This window comes from Meles meles, chromosome 12, assembly GCF_922984935.1.
Source record: "Meles meles chromosome 12, mMelMel3.1 paternal haplotype, whole genome shotgun sequence".
NCBI classification, from domain to species: Eukaryota; Metazoa; Chordata; class Mammalia; order Carnivora; family Mustelidae; genus Meles; species Meles meles.
The window spans coordinates 21,950,354-21,970,732 of NC_060077.1; the positions used below are offsets into that span (position 1 = coordinate 21,950,354).

The 20,379-nt window shown below is 50.7% G+C and overlaps 1 protein-coding gene across 1 annotated transcript in view; it reads left to right on the top strand.

Annotated features, from left to right (window-relative positions):
- MYO18B (myosin XVIIIB) overlaps positions 1 to 20,379 on the top strand; it is a gene marked incomplete at its 5' end in the record, with an annotated part of 249,320 nt that overhangs the window by 76,484 nt on the left and 152,457 nt on the right. Inside the window, 6 exons of the mRNA XM_046025552.1 lie at positions 1,995 to 2,075; positions 4,278 to 4,425; positions 8,500 to 8,659; positions 9,406 to 9,589; positions 10,383 to 10,593; positions 14,206 to 14,315. Of these exons, the coding sequence (XP_045881508.1) occupies positions 1,995 to 2,075; positions 4,278 to 4,425; positions 8,500 to 8,659; positions 9,406 to 9,589; positions 10,383 to 10,593; positions 14,206 to 14,315 (894 nt within the window). The remainder of the gene's footprint in view (positions 1 to 1,994; positions 2,076 to 4,277; positions 4,426 to 8,499; positions 8,660 to 9,405; positions 9,590 to 10,382; positions 10,594 to 14,205; positions 14,316 to 20,379) is intronic.

Genomic DNA, 20,379 nt, shown 5'->3' on the forward strand with positions numbered 1-20,379 from the left:
TCGCTTATTTCTGGTGATCAAGGCAATACATGTTCTTTATTAAAAACTGGGAAGTACATAGAAATATCCATCAGCAGCAAACATAGCCTCCTTTAACCCCAACACCCACAGAAAAGCCCTGTTCCTGCTGTCTGTACTTTATACCACTTAATTGTCCATATATCGTCTTCTCTGTAGATTTCTGATCCTTCCCTACACACTGGTTTGTTGTTGTCTCTTTTCCTCACAGTAGCGGGCTATTGCCATGTTCTCATTCCATTGGCAACTTTTAGTAATCGTGCATTTCACTGGTTACGTCCAATGCTGTCTTAGCTCTCCTTTGCACCTCTGGGTGATTTCCACGATTACGCTCTTGGAAACGACACCGTGACTGACATGCGCATGCTGACTTCTGAATGGCGACTGTCATTAAACAGTGAGCACACTCTCTCCCTCCAGCACCCAGTTATCAGGCCCGTGCTCATTGGTAACTCAGCAAATAAAAGCAAAGTTTGGACTGAATGATTAGCTCCTGATAAAGCTCTCACTGCGATTGCTGATGGGCTGGCAGAATGAGCGATGCCAGGAATTTACTGGAATGTTGGTCTAATATAACCTCTCTTCTCAGGCAAAGGCTAAGGGGTGAAGATAAAACAAGCAAACTAGGGGCACCTGGGTGGCTCAGTGGGTTAAGCCTCTGCCTTTGGCTCAGGTCATGGTATCAGGGTCCTGAGTCTGAGCCCGCATCCGGCTCTCTGCTCAGCAGGGAGCCTGCTCCCCACCCGCCCCCCTCTGCCTGCCTCTCTGCCTACTTGTGATCTCTGTCTGTCAAATAAATAAGTAAAGTCTTTAAAACAAACAAACTAACTAACTAACTAACAAACAGCCTGATTGCAAAAAAGCCAAATGATTTGAATAGATTTTTTTCTTCAAAAGATAGACAAATGGGCAATAATTGCCTGAAATTTAGGGAAATTTGCATCAAAACATCAAGATAGCCCTTCATACCTGGTAGAATGGTAATGATAAAAAACCAAACCAAACCAAACCAAACCAGAAAGCAGCAAACATTGGGAAGGATGTGGAGAAATTGGACTCCGTGTGCCTGGCTGGTGGGAATACGAAACTGTGCAGCCAATGTGAAAAACAGTATGCTGTTCGTCTGAAAAAAAAACAACAACAAAATATAGAATTACCCTATGATCCAGCAAATCTGCCTTTGGGTGTCTACCCCCAGAGAGTTGACAACCAGGTCTTGAAGAGATAATCCGTACACCTAGCCTCACGGCAGCTTTACCAATAGCCAAAGAGTAGAAGTGACCCAAGTGTCCAAGTGGGGGGGGGGGGTGTGTGTGTAAACAGGTTTGATCTGTCCACGCAATGGGCTACTGTTCAACCATAAAGAGGAAGGAAATTCTCATCTATTTTTCAACATGGATGAACCTCGAGGACATTGTAGGGAGTGCAATAAGCCAGTCACAAAAGGACGACTCCTATGGGACTCCGCTCGCACGAGACACTTAAGTGCAGTCAACTTCATAGAGACAGAAAGTGGAATGGCGGTAGCCAGGGGCTGGAGGGGGAGGAGGGGAACGGGAATCAGTGGCTAATGGGGACAGTGTTTCGGTTTTGCAAGATGGAGAAGTGCTGGAGGTGGGGACGTGGTGACAGGTGCACGACATGTGAGTGAACTTAATGCCACTAAGTATATGACGCAGGAAAAAGTAGATTTTATGTCACAGATATTTTACTGCCATAAAAAAAAAAATAACATGGGGCGCCTGGTGGGCTTAGTGGAGCATGTGACTCTTGATCTCAGGGTCAAGACTCACGATGGAGGTAGAGCTTACTTAAAAGAATATTTTAAAAATGATGATGGTAATAATAATAATAATGATAATAATTATAAAGGTTAAGGGGAGGTGAAAGTCCTCACTTTTCTTTTCTCCTCCGGAAGTTTTCCACCCTCTTCAGCTCACGGAAGGAACTAACACGGAACTTCTGTGACTTTCCAGGAAGGTATTCCTGTGCCCTTTGACCTCCCGGAACCTTCCCCGGGGACCACGGTGGCTGTGGTAGACCAGAACCCTTCCCAGGTAAGGCGGGGTCCAGCAAACCCGGGCTCTCAGATGCCGCGAGGCTTTGAATTGAAATCCCAGATGACTTGAGTCCTTAAGCCGCAAGTTGTCGGTGCTGTCTGCCCCTAGAATCACCCGGGGATTGGGAGAGATCCTGAAGCTGGCGATCCACTCCCAGCCTGGCCCGAGGATGTGGCCCGGGCAACGACTCTCCAAACCCCCTCAGGTTGAGAACCACCTCTCTGCCTGGTGTCTGAGATGGGCTCGGCTGGCACGTGCCTGGCAGCTCACGGTGCGCTGAGGGGGCCAGATGTTCAGTTGCAATGCTGTGTCCGCAGAGACTGGGAGAATAGGGGCTACGGGGGCATGGAGAATGAGGGAGTGATGAGGGGTCCACACATTTATGGGCTCGAGTGTGGGGGCATACCCAAGTCTTTACTTTCCCCATCCCAAGAACCCTCTGGGCCGACCCCAGACGTGCACCTCTGCTCCACCATCTCTCAGAATGGCCCTGAACCATTTCCCTGACTTGCCAAGTTCAGGTCCAATGTCAGTGATCTTGAGTGCATCCCTTTGCCTCTCTGCTTCTCAGTTTTTTCCCGTCTCTAAAGTGGGAATGATAGCATGACCTGGGATGGTTGTGAAGGTTTAGGAGATCTGGCGCACAGAGCACCCTGCCAGGTGCTTGGCCCACAGGTCAAGTGTTTCTCCTGCCACGTGATAGCCCAGGCTGCCACTTTTCTCCTTCTTTGTCTCCTGTTGGCTGCCCCTGGCCTTCTCTTCCAAGCCCTCTCTTGGCTCCTAGTGGCCTGCACCTGTCCCTGCAAAGCTGCCTTGTCTGTGAGCCCTGTCTGGTCATTGTCTGTTTATGCTTCCCGTTGGCACCCTCTGGACTGGATCCCCCTCCCTGTCATGCTTCCTGACCTGGAAGAGGCAGGCCAGAAGGGGCAACCTGGGCAATGTGAGGAGGGGGGGACCTTGGGGTCCCCTGGATACTTGGACAGTAGCTGGGAACAGCTACCTTCTGAGGACAGACTGGCTGTCAATTTCAACCCCATAAAGAAAGGCAAGGTGAAGGCTCAGGATATCTGGGATCCGGTCCCCATTCTGCCCCTGTGCCTCTCCATGTGACCCCAGGATGTGTCCTCTCTGGGCCTCTTGTCGGGGGGCAGTATTTCCCAGTCAGTGTACCCAACTGTCCTGGCTTGCCAAGGGACTTTGCTGTCTCCAGTGCTGAAATCCACATGTCCTGGGAAGTTGCTGAGTCCCAGGGACAGCTGGTCACTCCATGTATCACGCACATTTCCTCCATAACCACTTGGTGCTATTTTGGGTGACGCCAACTTGCTGGGGGCCCTCGGACGAGCTTCTTCGCTTCTCCAGGCCTCTCTGGTTCCCAGGAACAAAACTTCAGAGTTACCTAGACGGTTTCTGAAGCTCATGGCTAGATTTTGAATTCCGTGCTACTGAACCAAGCTCACCTTTTCCTCTAGAACATTCTTTTGGCGCTCCCCTCCCCCTTAAGATTTTAGTTAAAAAAAAAAATGCAGACGGGGCGCCTGGGTGGCTCAGTGGGTTAAGCCGCTGCCTTCGGCTCAGGTCATGATCTCAGGGTCTTGGGATCGAGTCCCGCATCGGGCTCTCTGCTCAGCAGGGAGCCTGCTTCCCTCTCTCTCTCTCTCTCTCTCTCTGCCTGCCTTTCTATCTACTTGTGATCTTTCTCTGTCAAATAAATAAATAAAAATCTTTAAAAAAATGCAGACTTCTCAGAAGTGATGCAGATGGAATTAATCCTTTGGTGTTTGTCTCTGCACAAATACAGAGCTGCCTTTGTGTACATAGAATGTGTAATTTACAGAGTGCTTTCCCTTGTTAATTCCCCACTACAGCTCTCTGAAGAAGGTATTGTCAGTCTCCATTTTACATAAAAAGAAATGAGGCTCTGAGTGGGGCAGTAAGTTCCCCAAGGTCACACAGGAAATGAGGACGGAGGCTGGATTTGGACCTCCTGAAACTGAAGGGTTGTAACAGTTTTGAGGTTTCCTCACTGGGAATCTGGGGGGGGGGGGGTGCGTTGGGAGCTCGGCTTTAGGCTGGCGTGTCTGGGTTGTGATGCTGGGGGTCTCAGAGGCCCTGACTCCCAGAGGTGGGAAGAGAAGCCCAGGACTCTGGCCTCCATCGGGGATCAGGGCTCCCCAGTGATCCTGGATTTTCCACCAGGTCCGCTTACCAATCATTGGAGGTGCTGAGGATGCCAGGGGCCTTTTCTGGCTCTTGGACGAGGAGGTCCGGGTGGAGGGCTCCAGTGACAGCGTGGTGCTGGAGCGTCTCTGTGCGGCCTTTGAGAAGAAAGGTGCTGGGGCCGAAGGTAAGGGAGTCAGGCTGAAGGATGCAGGGAGAAGGGTGCTGAGTCCAGCCTGGGAGTTGGAATCTGTTCTTGCCTACTGCAGAGAAAACTCTGACAAGGTCTGTATGCGGGGGAGAGTGGGGGGGGGGGTGTTCTGAGTGGACAGATGTCTGTGCACATGTCTGTGTGTGCTTTCATTCATTTATCAGTGAATGAAATTTATCAGTCATTTAATTAATCAATAATCAGTTATTTACCAATCAATCAATCATCAATCAGTGATCAGTGTAGTCAGCAAATGTGTTGACTGGCTACTGTGTGCCAGGCACCGTGCTATGCAGTGGCGAGCCAGCTGGGGGAGGACTGGGGAGAGTGTGGACAAGCTAACAGAGGAGCCCACCCGGGCTTGACCCCAAGACGACAGACCCTGGTGCTTGATGGTGCATCTGGCAGACTGAATTCGTGCAGGAGCCCGGGGGTCTGGGGGAGAGGCTGCAGACAAATGTGCCAGAGAAGAGGAGACACAGTGCAGGGCAGCAAAGTCGGAGATGTTGCCTGGGCTCAGCCCACTGGAGGCCCTGCTTGTGGGCCACATGAAAAAAACATTAGCCTCTGAGAAGCCATGAAGGACTCTAGGCAGCAGGACCCACAGTGGAGTCCTTGAGCTCCGGAGAAGCCAGGTGCCTTATCGGTCCCGTAGGCCCCTGAGAACAGAGCCAGTGCTGAGCCTCTGGGCCTCGGAGCCTCTCTACAAAGACCACGCAGACCCGCCACCCTTCTCTGGGCTCTGAATGTGGCCCCTGTATTCAGAGCACAGCCCGAGGGCGTGGAAGTGGCTTTGTGGGGCAGAGGAAGAACATCCCTCAGATCCATGGGAAGCCCGGAGACAGCTATGAAAGACTCAGCCCGGCTTTGGACCCTAGAGATTTGGGCTGGGATCCCAGTTCCATTCCTTGAGTGCGAGGCGTGTGACTTCTGGGAAGTCACCTCCCCTGTTTGTAAAATGGTAATAATGGTGACACCTGCCCCAGGGGGCTTGTGTGAGAACGGATGAGCCTTGTGAAAAACAATGACCTCTCCCAGCCCGCACCCCCTTCTCTCTTCTCCTGCTTTTCCGGTCTCCCCTGTAGCCCTCCAGACGGAATGCACCTGTCCTTACTGGAACGTCAGCTCATGAGGGCAGGGGCCTGGCCCTCCTCTCCCCTCTCCCCCACGATGGCCCTGGCCTGGAGAAGGCTCCAGTACATCCTTGATGCAGAATAGATGAATATGTCAAAACCCCATGATCCAGAAGCAAATGAGATGGGTTTCTCCAACAGAATGTTTTCTGGCTCCTGACTTTTAGGCAGGTGACCCAGAGGAGGCTCAGAAGGAGAAGGCAATGGGTGTGTGTGTGTGTGAGATTGGGGCTGGGGGGGATCTGGGGAGAGACATCTGCGGCCCCCTCTTCTCCTCCTGTGAGGCCCGTTCTGCCAATTCCAGACACCTTGAGCAGGGTGGTCTGATGCTGTCCGTTCCCAGGAGAGAGACTGCAATGTCCTTTGTCCTGGCCCGACAGAGACAGACCCATTACATCAGATGTTTCAGTTAAAAAAAAAAAAAGATGTTTTGTCTGTAGGGCTTTCTGATTAGCTCTGAGTTAATGAGAATGTTCAGTCAGGCAGAACACGGGGGGTTTCTGGAGAATCCAGCGCTTTGCAGTTACGTCTCCGCTAAGTGTCTTTGCTGGGCTGGCGGGGAGCTCCCATGGGGCCCAGGCGCAGTGGACAGTCAGGCATCTGCAAAGCAGACGTAGAGGGTGATTGCCGAGGGTGCAGGGGCCCCAGAAGCCCCTACGCCTGTCTGGGGGTGTCAGGCTCTTGGGAGAGGAGATGGTACAGAGTCTTGAGAGGGGTGTAGTGGGTCAGGCTCTGTCTTCAGGCTGTTTCCATGGGGCTCCTGAGATCAAATGAAGCCTATGAAATGCTTGGATGAACAAAACCTGGTAGAAACCACCTCCCAAAGAAAGAGGAGCATGAGAGGGCCGAGCAGAGCCCCTGGGAGCTGGGAATGGTCTCCTGAGGCTGTTCTGGGACATGGGACATCTCCGTGTGTCAGGCCAGCACTGGGGATGAACATGGGCTTCAGGCCAGCAGACCTGTGTCCTCATCCTGGCTCTGTCCCTGCGTGCTGCGCCGCTTCAGCCAAGCGGGCTAATCTCTGAACCTCAGTGTCACCTTCTAGAAAACCAGCCCAGCGATGCTCACTTCAGAGACCAGAGTGGGATCTCGTGACCTCATGTGTGCCCGTGTGTCCAGCAGAGGCTGGTTGGGGCTTAGTCCACATAGATGTCCTTTCTTCTCTCTTGCCTTTGGTCCCCCCTCTCCAAATGCTTTTGGGATCTGCACTCAGAGCCCAACTCTGTGCTTGCTGGGAGACATAAAGATGTGTGAACACAGTCGCTGCCCTCAAGCCACTTCCAATCCAGTGCAGGGAGACGGCCATGCAAACAGACAGCATGGACATCCTACAGGCAGCGTGGATGGACGCACCAGAGTTAGGCAGCCGCTTTGTTCCCTTGCTTTCTTTGGAAGGTGGACCCCTTATGGCAGGGACTGTGGGCTCCGAAGTCCTCGCAGAAGTGCTAGATGAAGGGACACCAGAAGTGTCCCTTGCTGATAACTTGTCTTGGCCACAGTGGACCTCCAAGAAACCACACACCCTACAGCACCCACATCACTCATGCATCAGAAGCCCACAGACTCCCAGATGGTGTTTGCTGTGTATGGAATTCCAAGAAATGTGGCTTTCTCGTTTCCTTGCTCCCTGCAGCAGAGAGGCAAATTGCATGGGAGGGAAGGACTCAGGGCCCTAGAATGTGCTGGGCCGTTGACCGTAGGAAGATGGGAACTCATAGAAATTCAGAAGACAGACAGGAACTGAAACGATACTACCGCTCCTGAGAGTAATTGGTCTGGGGCCGTTACTCAACCCGAGAGCATCTCTGCGATTAGAGTGATTGATTAGTGACCAGGATTCCTCTCTTCCCTCCTTCCTTCCTTCCCTCCATCCCCACCCTCCTTCCATCCCTCCCTCCCTTCTTTCCTCCCTTCCTCCTTCTCTTCTTTCCCTTTCTTTCTTTCCCTCCCTCCCTCCCTTGTTTCTTATCTTCCCCACCCTCCTTCCCTCCCTCTCTCTCTACCTCCCTGCCTTCCACAAGCACTTTGGGGACTCCATTCATGTACAGGCACCGTGCTGGTGTTAGGAATATGGACCTGAAGGCTTTGTGACCGCAAACCCTGGCACAAGGTTGAGTGTAAGGAAAGGTTGTGACACCCACTAGGGCTTACTGAGTGACAACCAAGGCCCAGGCACTATGCTAACGTATTTCACGCACATTATCTCCTTTAAGCTTTGTGCCACCCTGGGAGGTATGTATAATTCAGTTTACAGAGGAAGAGACTGAGGGTCAGAGATTGAAGAGGCTTGACCCCTGCCAAAGAACAATAAGTGGTAGTGGCAGGATTTGAACACAGGCCCGCTTTCGCACCTCCAAGCCCCTTCCTTTCTCCCGCCCTGTCCCTTGCAGTCAAACATGTGTCAGGGTCTCCCAAGAGTATGCCGTGCGTTTATTCGGTCGGTACCATTCGAGACAATTTTCGGTGGCACACCAATATTTTCAAAATGCGTAATGATTATGCTTTTATTTCCATGACGATCAGAAAATACAGCGTGCACACCCAACCTGCCGTGCAATGCTTCTTTATAAAGGGACGTACCTGTTTATAAATGTGTGTTGATTTAAACAAATATTAAGTAAGTAACAACCCAGGCAGTACGCGGGAATGGCAAACAATCATGACGATTGCGTGCACTGATGGCATGTGGGGAAAAGAGGTACCTTGTGTTTAAGAAGGCAAGGAGGACTCACGTCAGTGTGGGAAAGAACGCACAGACATGCATGCAGAGGAGAGGGGTGGGTGCCCAGAGCTGTGAGCTTTGGCTCTCTGGAAACATACTTAAGTGGAAAAAAATGTGTTTTTGGTGATGCCAAGCAATCGCAGAGTGTCCCCCACACCCTGCACCCCAACACTCACATGCTATGTCTGCCTTCAGGGACCTCTGCCTTTCGGTCCTGTGAGCAGCCCCTCCAGTTCGAGATCTTCCACCAGCGGGGCCAGGACCCCGTGCGCTACGACCTCGCGGGCTGGCTCCACAGGGCCAAGCCCAACCTCTCGGCCCTGGATGCCCCCCAGGTGCTGCAGCAGTCCAAAAGGTGAGCCTGGCCGGGGGTTGGGACAGGCCTCCCCACTGGGGCCATGCCGTCCCAGTAACTCGGTGAAGGAGGGTCCGTCCAGCAGCCCCGTCCCCAAGATCTGATGGGACCGTGGGGCTGGTACAGGACAAAGGCCAGAAAGCCAAGACTTCTTCCTTTGGCTGCTTGCCTTTCATTAAGTAGCTGTGAGAGGATGTGACTGGAACGATTTTATGGACATCCTAGAACTAAGGGGGTCATAAAACAGAAGCGATAATGTTTTGTGGTGTTAAAAAAATTAAAAAAAAGCACACCGCCTTCCCTGATGGCTCTGCTCAGAAAATGCTGGCGGCAAGGGTGGCTTGCGGGCCATAGTTACTGAAAATGCTTCTGTGGGTGTGTGCCTGTACCCACAAGCTTGTAGGCTGATCCTCCCAGCTTCACTGCTGGAACCTTGCAGGGGCAGAGCTAGGACACCAGAGAGAAGCCGAGGGCACCGGGGAGGAGCTGAGGGGTAGGGTGGGGTGCCGGAAGAGGGAGGTGATCCTTATTGACCACCCACGGCAGCGTGCCCTATGTCAGGATAAATGCCCGCTAAGTATCTTGTTAGTCCTTACAACAGCACTGCCTCCTTAGCCCCATTACACAGATGAGAAAACTGAGGCCCCAGTCGGTAAAGTGGCCCTCCTTTGATCGCAAGAAGCAAGGTGGGGTCCATTCCCCTTGAGCCCCTAAAGACCCTTTCTCTTTCCCATCCTCCCCACCAGGGAGGAGCTGAGGAGCCTGTTCCAGTCCCGGGCCAAGCTGCCCCCCGTGTGCCGGGCTGTGGCCGGCCTAGAGGGCACCTCCCAGCAGGCCCTGCAGAGGAGCTGTGCGGTGAGGAGGGCATTTGCCAGCAGCTTGGCCGCCGTGAAGAGGAAAGCCCCGTGCTCCCAGATCAAGCTACAGATGGTAAACGAGAGCCCTGTCCCCACGGAGCCGTAGCCGATGCCACCCTCCAGGATGAGTTAGCCCTCCTCCAGGCTGAGTTAGCAGCCCACATCTGCCTCTCCCCTTTTCAGCGAGCCTGGAGGGGCAGGTTTCACACTGCGCTCTGCAGAGGAGGGAGCTGAGGTTCAGGGTAGCAAAGAGACGTCTGCGATCAAGTCCCTGATCTATCCACGTCCGAGACCAAAGCCTGGGCTGCTCTGTGTTGCCTTGGGCAGCTGTGGGAGGTTCCTAGGATCCTGACCCCGGTGACAAATATCCCAGCTGATCCAGCCCGCCGGCCTTCCTCAGTTCTCAGATGCCTTATTTTCATCACAAGGCTCTCCTTGGGGGAGGGCGGCAGGATCTAGCACTGGCTGGAAACAGGTGACCCAGACACATCCATCCAGTAACAAACGAGGGCGCTGTGACTGGTCAGTGGTCAGGCTGAGTCCAGAAGGTAGACCATGGGAAGAGCAAGTTTCGAAAAAGACCTCACAATGTATTCTACAGGAAGAGCCTATAGGCGTGGGTCCTGGGTTCTAGCCTGCTTCTTCTGGGAGGGGTCTGTGGGACCTGGGGCCCTCAGTCTCCCCATCTGTTACAAGAGTTATAAAGTTCCCATTTTCCTCTTGAGTATGAACCAGGCTGTAGATAGGTGATCCTTGGCATAGAACTTGGGGACCCCCAGAGATGCCCAGTCTAGGCTGAGTGGATGCTAGGGCAGCGTCTCTGTCCCAGGGCAGCGGGCCTTGACCCTGTCTCCTCTTGGTCCTAGGACGCGTTGACCAGCGTGATCAGACGGTCTCAGTTATACTTCGTACACTGCCTAGCAGTGGCGAGCAGGGGCGGGCAGGGATCTGTGACCCCACTGCAGCCTGGCGGAGATAAGTCAGGGACAGGTGAGCCCCTGCCCTTGGACATCCCGGCGCTGAGGGTGCAGCTTGCCGGCTCCCACATCCTGGAGTCACTGCGTCTGCACAGGACAGGTAAGAGACTGCCAGGGAGTGAGCATCTGGTGTCTGAGTCCTTGACAAGCTTGCAAACTGATAGCAGCCAAGGGATGGGAGCGTTATGTGCTACATGCCTCAGCTTTCCACGCAGCATCCTATTTATTCTGTAAAATAATGAGCCCGTGAAAGGGAAGCTGTGGTTATAAATAGGAAAAAGGAAGCTCCGAGAGGTGGAAGGACATGCTCAAGGTCACCCCGTGGTGGGGGCAGGGCGGAGCCAAAGCCCACCTTATCTCCTGAGTGACCGTGTGTGTTCCTGGAAAGCTTGGGCTATGATTGGCTCACCTTCCTTTCAAAGGCAGGTGTCCAGGGAGCTTGTACGTGGGGATGGAGAGTGAGATTCCCACAGTGACAATACCTTGGTCTTCAAGATGCTCAGCCTGGTTTGAGAACTCAAGTGGGAACACGTCACAGAGGCATGCGTTGCCATCCGGGGATGCAAGAATTCCCAGATGCCTAGAGGAGGGAGCACTGTGCTTTCCCTGGGGAGACCAGGGCAAACCTCTGGGAGGAGGTAACCTCTTACTTGGGTCATGATACAGAGTAAGCGGCTGGCGTCTGGGAGGTAGAACGTGAGGCAAGCAGATCAGCATATGCAAAGGCCCAGAGGGAAGGAAGAGCTTGGATTTTCGAGGGACTGGGGTTCAAGATGCGCAGGGCACTTGTGGCTGATAAGGCAGGCCGCCCACATTTGGAGGTTTGGTTTTCAGTGGGTTGAGGTGAGGTGGTTGGCCGGGGGAAGATGGGAGTTGAATCAGAGGAATGAAATCTTGAGGTCTCTATTTTATTTTATTTTTATTTTTTTAAAGATTTTATTTATTTATTTGACAGAGAGAGATCACAAGTAGACAGAGAGGCAGGCAGAGAGAGAGAGAGAGGGAAGCAGGCTCGCTGCTGAGCAGAGAGCCCGATGCGGGACTCGATCCCAGGACCCTGAAATCATGACCTGAGCCGAAGGCAGCGGCTTAACCCACTGAGCCACCCAGGTGCCCCGAGGTCTCTATTTTAGAAAGTAAGCATGTGCCTGAGCTGTCCACAAAGCTCATCTCAGGAGCTGAGTTTGTGCTGAATCCTTCGGATTCTTTTCTGCCTCTCAGACCCCAGAGGCTGCTGTGTGGATTACCCTCTCTGACATTAGAAATGGCCCAGGCACGGTCTCTGCAGAGGATGGGGTGGCTGGGGCCGGTGGGGAGCCTGGCAAGCTGGGCACCTGTTCGTTGAACTTCTCTGTGGTCGACTTCGCCTGGCCATGTCCCTGTCTCCTCCCACTGCGTTATTAGCCAGCACCCGGAGCACCAGGAATTTGACAGAGAAGCTGGAAGCAGCTGGAAGCAAAGGAGAGACCCTCACTTCTCTGAGCATCTCATTGATTTTTTTTTTCCCTCCTGCTTGCATGACCACAGGCGAGGGGTGACAGAAAGTCACAGAAGAAGAGCAGAATGGTCACAATCATGTCCAGTCGATTCTGCCCTGGCCGGCTGGCTGGCAGGAGGAACTGGGCCTTTGCTTTGCAGACACTCTGGACTACCAGTTAGAATCCCCGTGTGCCTGCCTGGGCCAGCCGTCCCCATCATCTCGGCCTTGGGTCCTCACTGCGGTGTCTGCCCTCTGCCTTCTCAGTGCAGTCCCCCTGGGGCAGGACGAAATTTTCCCACCACGTAAAGATTTGATGTCTCACAATAGCACTTTCCGCTGTCTGCTTCCGAGGCCTGGTCAGTTCCTCATTTTTTTCCCGCTCCAAGTGTCTCCTGTCTCTCTTACGCCATATAAGAGAATGTATGGGTGCCCACGGATACACACACCTATCCAAAATTTATGAATTTGGATTCACACACATCACGTCTCTGTGCGTGTATGCAAGTGCACACACAACACACGTGTGCGTGCAGAGTATTGAATGTCTACGACGTGCTGGCACAGCATTAAGACATCTACTGACTGGTGTCATCCTTACGGAGCCCTTAGCCCAGTGCCTGGCATAGAGCAAGTTTTTAAAAGAAGCTTTGAAATAATCCAGTGTGGCATTTCCCACACACCGCCTGGTGGGCGTGGTCAGACCCTGGAGCCCGTCGGCCTGGGCGTGGCTGTGGCCGACCCCGGGCAAGTTCCTCGATCATGCTTCTCTTTCTGCCCTAATTGCTCAGGTCCCAGGGAGCTGATGGGCAACTTGATGAGTTAGTAAGAGACTAACAAAGAAGAGTTGCCCGGAAACTGGGAAAGCCTCAGTGCGTGTTAGTGTCTTATACACACCCGTCATCGGATTCAATCCTTATGGTGACCCTGTGACCAGATCCTATTATTCTCACCTGATGAGTGAAGAACTTGAACCTCAACGAGCTGGGGTCATTCATGACGGGTCAGAGCGCTCGTAAGAGCAGAAATGGGATGGGAGCCTGGATCAGTCTGGCCCAAATGGGCATGCTTGTGACCTCCCAGGCCCTGTCTCTGAGTGGTCAGCCTCCTGGGAACCTGGCCTGAGATTTCTTCCTGCAGGAAGGCTTACACGTACCCACCACCATCACTCTGCCTCATGATTCATGCATTTGGGCTTCTTGCGAAGTCTCAAAGTGGGGTCAGATTTTGCCAGACCTTCTGTACCATCTCCCATCTGGCTAGTGAAAGGGTCTTTTTGAGGCTCCCTTGTATTCAGGACCAAGTCCAAACCTTGAGGCCTGGAATTTGACTTCATGTTTCTTTGCGATCAGGTCCATGCTCGCCTTTGACTTTATTGTTGGCTACTCTCCACTGGATTACTGTCAGGTCTGAATCGCAGCTGGGGGAGTTACTATCCATACCAATTTGGGCTAGGTGACTTGAACTCTCTGGGCCTCAATTTGCACATCTATAAAATGGGTCCAATGATGGAGGCCCCTCCGTGTCTATAATGCAAGGAAGTTGTTAATCTAGTGTCTGGTGCACAGAAATGTTCACTAAATGCTGTTTTTTGCTATGACCAAGGAGACAGCCTCGGGTCTCCCCTCTCCGGCCCCCTCTGCCTTCCACACCCAATCCTGTGGCAGATGTCTTACGGCTCCTTCAGAGGCCTGCTCTAATGTCACCTTCTCTCGGGAGGTTTCCAGAAGGGTACACGGGTGTCCATCCTACATGCTAGATTTAAGAAAAACAACAACAAACCTTTGAAAATACCCAATGCAGCCTATCCATGTAGCCTGTGGGGTGGTCATAAATGGTGGACAAAAAAAAAAAAAATTATTTCCCATAGTCAAGCAGGTTTTAAGCAAAGCCGATCTGGCATCTTCCCTGCAGCAGTCCGAGGAGACTTGATGTTAGCACGCAGTGTGACCCTCCAGGGAGCAGACGAGAGTGCTGCTTTTTCAAATGTTCAGTGGAGCATTTTATAGGGTTTGGGTTCTGGGGAACACATTTGGAAAATGCTGAATGAACCCAATCTGTTAAGTTGACAAGTGGGGAAACTGAGGCCCCAAGAAGTGAGTCCACCCAACAAGTTCATTGCCAGGCTGGGAGTAGGGCAGGGGCTGCTTGCGAGTCCAGGACCCGGGCTGATCTCACTTGGACTCCTTGTTCTTCTGCTTGCTCTGGCCCTGCCCCCACCTCCCCTCCTGCCAGGCTACGCTGACCACGTGGGGCTCGCTCAGTTCCGCCGGCGATTCCAGGTGCTGGACCCTGTCCTCATGAAGAAGCTCATGTTGGTCTCCGAGGGAATAGACGAAAGGAAGGTATGTGGGACAAGAGGGGGTGCAGGGCCCTGGGTGCTTCTATTCCACAGGGATTGCCCTGGAGGTGCATCTGGACCAGCAGGGATCTGAGACCTGGGCCTTGGGGGCAAAAGTGAGGGCGGAGTGAGGTTTGTCTCAGGCCCCTACTCCAGACTGCACCCCCCTGCACTGTCACTTAGGGATGACCTCCTGAAGCCCTGCATGAGGAAGTGTGGGAGGACACTATTAAGGCCATGAGAAGAGTGCATGCACACTAGAAGGGCCCCAAGCCAGATGAAAAGCCACACTTTCCAAAAGGAGTTCCACTCAGCACCAGAACCCCAGGGTAGTTTGTGAAAAGAGAACTTCACAGTCCCCATTGTTCAGGAAGTACTTCACACCAGAGCCTCCCCCCCACTTTAGAGAATTGCCATGAATGTCGCCTCAGGGTCTTTGCACTTGCTCTTCCCTCTGTCTGGAGCACTCTTGGCTGGTGCCATCTTGCTATTCAGATGCCGACTCAGCTCCTCACATCATCATGTTTTAATGTGCATGTTGCCCTTCCCTTCTCTGAAATTGTGTTCATTTCTTACATGCTTTCTGCTTAGAGCAAGGGCTCAATAAATTGTCCATTGAATGAATGAATGAATGAATGAACGAATGAATGCATACAAATGCATCACCTTGTATTTCTGCCCCCGTGTGTCTCCTTTCTCCAGCTCCACCATAAACTGCCATGGGTAGGACCTTGTCTTTATGTTAGTGTCAAGCCATCGATAGATGTTTCTGCCAGGAATGGCCACTGGTCGGTTGTTGATCACAGAGCCCTTTAGAATTTGCAAAACCCTGCCTCCTCCTAACAGCCCTGCTAACCAAGAGCCATTGTGTCCCTCTTTCAGATGAGAAAATGGAACCTCAGGGAGATAAATTGCCTCTCCCGAGGCCACACAGCCAAGCATTTGTGGGTTTTGTCTGTGAACCCACGTTTGTGGCTTCCAGGGGGGCAGCTGAGAAAGCAAGGCTCCAGAGTCAAACAGAGCCACCTTTCGCTCCCGGCTGGGGCTGCGTGAACGTAAGCGAGCTATGGCATCTTTCTGCCTCAGTCTTCTCCTCTGTAAAGTGGGCAAGACAATAATGCCTCCCTGTGGAGAGTGTTTTGAGGATTACATGCAGTGGTGGAGTTCATGGGCTCGGCATAAGGCTACATCACAAGGGCTCAGTGTACATGAACTGTCGTCATCAGCATGAATGTCAGTACTGGATCGGGACCCTCTTGCAAGGCCAGAGGGATGGCGACTGAGCCACACAGACCCTATGTTCACAACCCCATTGAGACTCCACCTGCAGGGGAGTGTGCCCGTATGTGTCTGAGATCATCAGCACTGGAACCCTCAGTCGGAGGGTCACGAGGCAAGAAGAGTAAATGGAGTCCCAGTTCTTGGGTCCTTTATGGCTTTTTGCTGCGGTAGAGACCAGGGCACAGGTCCCTTTCTGCCGACAAGGCAGGGCCTTCTACGTAGCCCACCTAACTAACTCACCATAGGGAGGGAATATCAGACCCGATTGGTGTGGTGCAGGGAAATCCCCTCCCTTGGTGGCAGCCCCTTTAGAAAGTCCTGAAGCTGCAGGGCTTGATGCCACCAGCCAGTCTGTACCAATCTTCACGAGGGGTTCCTTGTCCTTGGTCACCCAAGCATCTGGAATGGAGCCATGGAAAAGGTCTGAGGCTCTTCTGCAGTCAAAAACAGCCCCGATGTGGGGTGTGGGGGAGTTTTCTGCGGGGGCAATAGGTAGAGCATATGGTAGCATGCTATTCTGGACGACTCAGCGATCCTCTGTTGTAGCCAAACCGAAACCACCTCCATACGCATGCTGGAGGGCCTCAGAAAATGGAAAATTACAAGTGGAATGGACTTGGCTGGGAGTTTTCACTTCTTCTCATTCTCTTTTTATTTGCTCACAAATTTCATTTGCTACAGCATAGAATTTTGGTAGCAACAAAAGGAAACACCACCCTGCCTCTTATGAAAAAGCTGATAAATATTCATTTGCCAGGCAACGTGATACACCATGAATTATACATGAACACGTGCTTGGGTGGGCAAACTGTCAGCTTCTGTGTGCAAAGCAGTTAAGACCTCAGAATTTCAGAAGACAAGTTTGACAGCGAGGAAAGGTCAGTATGGTCATCAGACACTAGATGGCAGCAGAGAGAATTCATTGGCAAGGTGTGAAAGGGGCCCTGATGATGTCCCCTGTGGGTCTAATACGTGGCACCCCCATAGGACTCTTTCCTAACAATGGACACTCATTTGGTGGGCACCTGCTGGATTCTTTGTGTTCCTCGAACAAAAAGAGCACATGCCTTGTACCATGTATGCGCAAACTCTCATCGCAACACTGGCACGAGGTGAAAAAATTTCAGATGCTTTGCCTGAAATAGACCTCAAAAGATAGAGTCTTCCCACTCTGGGAATTATCCCCATTTTGCAGCCGAGGCAACTGAGGCCATCACCGCCCAGCCAGGCACTGATGGAGTTGGGATTTGAACTTGGGCTTTCAGATTCTGTGTGCAAGACTTTCTTTCTTTCTTTCTTTCCTTTGAGTATTGTAGCCCAGTACACGCGACATCAAATTTATCATCATAACCATTTTTAAGTGTCCGATTCAATGGGATTGAGCACATTCATTTCATTGTGCAAACATCACCACCATCCATATCCAGCACCTCTGTTGTCTCCTAAAACTGAAGCTCTGCCCCCATGAAACACGGACTCCCCATTCTCCTCCAGCCCCTGGCAGCTGCCATTCTGCTTTCTGTCTCTATGCAGTTGATGGCTCTACTTCGTATAAGTAGAATCGCACAGTACTTGTCCTTTTGTGATTGGCTGATTGCACTTCTCAGAATTCCCATGATTCATCCATATCTTAGCAGGTGTCAGAACCTCCTTCCTTTTCAAGATGAGTAGTATTCTGTTGTGTGTATCTATGGAGCATTTTGCTTATCCATCCGTCAATGGACCCTTGAGTCACTTCCGCCTTTTGGCCATTGTGAAAAATGCTGCTAAGAACATGGGTGTACAGATAGCTCTCAGACACCCTGCTTTCATTTCTTCTGGGGTATATGCCCAGACATGGGATTTCTGGGTCATATGGTAATCCTGTGTTTAATTTTTTGAGGAAATGCCACACTGTTTTCCACAGCGGCTGCCCCGTTTTCTATTCCCACCAACAGTACACGTGAGTTCCAATTTCTCCACACACTTGCCGGCACTGGTCGTTTTCTGTTGTTTTGGTTTTTGTTTTGATGGGAGCCATCCGAAGGTGGGTGAAGTGGCATCCCATTGTGGTTTTTATTTGCATTTCCTCGATGATCCGTGATGTGGAGCATCTTTTTGTATTCACATAGGACTTTTGAATAGGAGCCCTTTGAGGATAGGCAGGGGGTCTAGTGAATTTCTATACAGAATGTGCCATCCATAATATGCTAATTTAAAATCATTATCCTTGATTCTGTTCAGCTTTCACCAAGTGTCTGCTTTGCATTAGGCCCTGTGCTGGGTGCCAGAGATGCTGGGATGGACAGAACATGGTCTTATTGGGTGAGGGAAAGACTCAGACAGGCTCTTTCTATGCAGAGCAATGGCTTTGGCACACCCCAGGGAATACCACTAAAATGTTTGTTGTTTGCAGTCAGGGTGGGGGATTATTCAGGAAAGACTCCTCAGAGGAGGTGATGATTGAGTTGAGCCCTATGGGACAATTTGGAGGAATTAGGTAAGAGAAAGAGTGAAGGCAACCCATACTGTGTATGGCGTGTGCAAAGGTCCAGTGGTGAGGTTGCATGGCTTGCTTAATGTGGCTAGAGCACAAATGATGCCATGCGTCAAGAAGAGAGACTGAAGGTATTGTCAGGGGCCAGACCATGGATCCTTGTTGGCAGGACAAGAGAATCTGGGCTTTATCTGGTGGCCAGTGTTGGTCAGCTGAGAAGTTTTTGGTAGGGGCATGGCCTAGAAACCTGATCTTCATTATTTGAACTGGCTTAAGCAAAATGACAAAGGAAATCCTGTCCACTCTGTCCTTCTGCGGTCTAGTCTAGGGAGCAGTATCCTCACTCTGATCTCCAGCTGTTTAGGCTGTCCCTGTCCCATCCAGACACCGAGGCACATACTCAGTTCTCCAAAATGATCCTGTCACCAGATCTGATCACCTTGGGTCTCATTCCTCTCCCTATGTTATCCTGTCTAGCTAAGATTATGCAGCCCCCTGCCCTGAAGCCCACCCAGAATGACCACAAATGGTGGAATCTCAGGCAGGTTACTCAAGGGGTTCTGTCAGCTCACCTTGGCCATGTCCCAGATTCTTGTTGTGAGCGGCTCTCCTAGAGCGAGTTGAGCAGGTGGTAGCAAAGGCTCCCTGGTCCTCGGTCGGAGGGCACTCATGGCTAATCCCCTGGGCTCGTTAAGGCCCTGTTGTTTGCCTTAAGATTATTCTCCCATGTTCTGCTGTCATTCCGAAAGCGGACCTTGTGGTCTACCCTGCAGCTGCATTTTCTATAATTATGACTGACACATCCTGTACATGAGACATGTCTCGTCTTTGCGCAAAAATGCTGTGGTAATCACTTATGAAACAGAAATATGCTATGGTAATCATTTATGAAACAGATTATAAGAGTATGTGCTTAATAAAGAACTTTGTCACTTGTGTCAATCGGCCTGGTGTCCCTCGCGTGTTCTTCGCATTCCCTTTCCCCCGGGACTCTCCCTCTTTTTCCCCTTTCTTTTCCCCTTGCTGTTTGTCGTGCGGGCACGACAGATTCTGGTCTCTTTGATCTCTCTGCTGCTCAGGCAGGACTTGCCAACTCTCCCCGATCAATGTGAGGAAACCCCAGGGCCTGCCCTCTTCTCCTTAGAATGCTGAAGTGTTGATTGATTTTAGCCAACAAAATCTGTCCCTGCGGGCGTGATCTGAAGAACACAATTAAGGGATGTCATCTATCTTCTTGATGACAGCCATTCTTGTTCCACTTCAGGCCTTGTGGACACCCCCAGTTTCCTCTGAATTTGTCTGAGCCCCACTCTGCTGGGGAAGGACCCCCTAGGAGCCCCACGCTAGGAGGGGGAGCTGTCCACTGAACAGTGCTGAACCATTATTCAGGCGTTCCCATGGCCTTAGCCCCTGCAAGGTATTCACCATTCTTTTGTTGCCCACCTTACTGTCTTCCTCAAAATGGGGTTTTCTGTTTTAATAATTGTACCCATTTTCCATTCAGTTTTTAAAAAGATTTTATTTATTTGAGAGAGAGAGAGAGAAAGAGGGAGAGAGAGCACAAGTGGGCTGAGGGACAGAGGGAGAAGCAGGCTCTGCACTGAGCAGGGAGTCCAATGTGCGGGTTGATCCCAAGACTCCGGGATCATGACCTGAGCTGAAGGCAGATGCTTAACCAACGGAGTGACCCATGTACTTCTCCATTCAGTGTTAACCAACCCAATTGTGTGAGTGTGTGTGTGTGTTCATACAGCATTCTATAGACAGTTATGAGCATATGCAGTTAAATAACAGTTAAAATAACAGTTAAATAACAGAGACATAGTCCCACCCTTTTGGGTTGACTTGATCGTGCTCCAGTGGTTGAAAGCACACAGTTTAGAATCAGAATTAGTGTTAGAATTAGTATAATTATTATATTAGTATAATAGTTTTACTATATATATAATTATTATATATTATATATAATATATATAATTTGGATTTGAGGATTTGAATACTAATTCTAATTCTAATAATTATACTATTATATAGTATTATAATTATATATATAATATATTATATTACACTATATTACATATATTATATAATATATAGTTATATATATAATTATATATAGTTATATATATAACTATATATTATATAGTATTATAATTATATATAATATATTATATTACATTATATTATATATATTATATTATATATATAATTATAATACTATATAATAGTATAATTATTAGAATTAGAATTAGTATTCAAATCCTCTTTCTGCCATCTCTCCATTCATCTATACCCCTTTTATATCTGATAG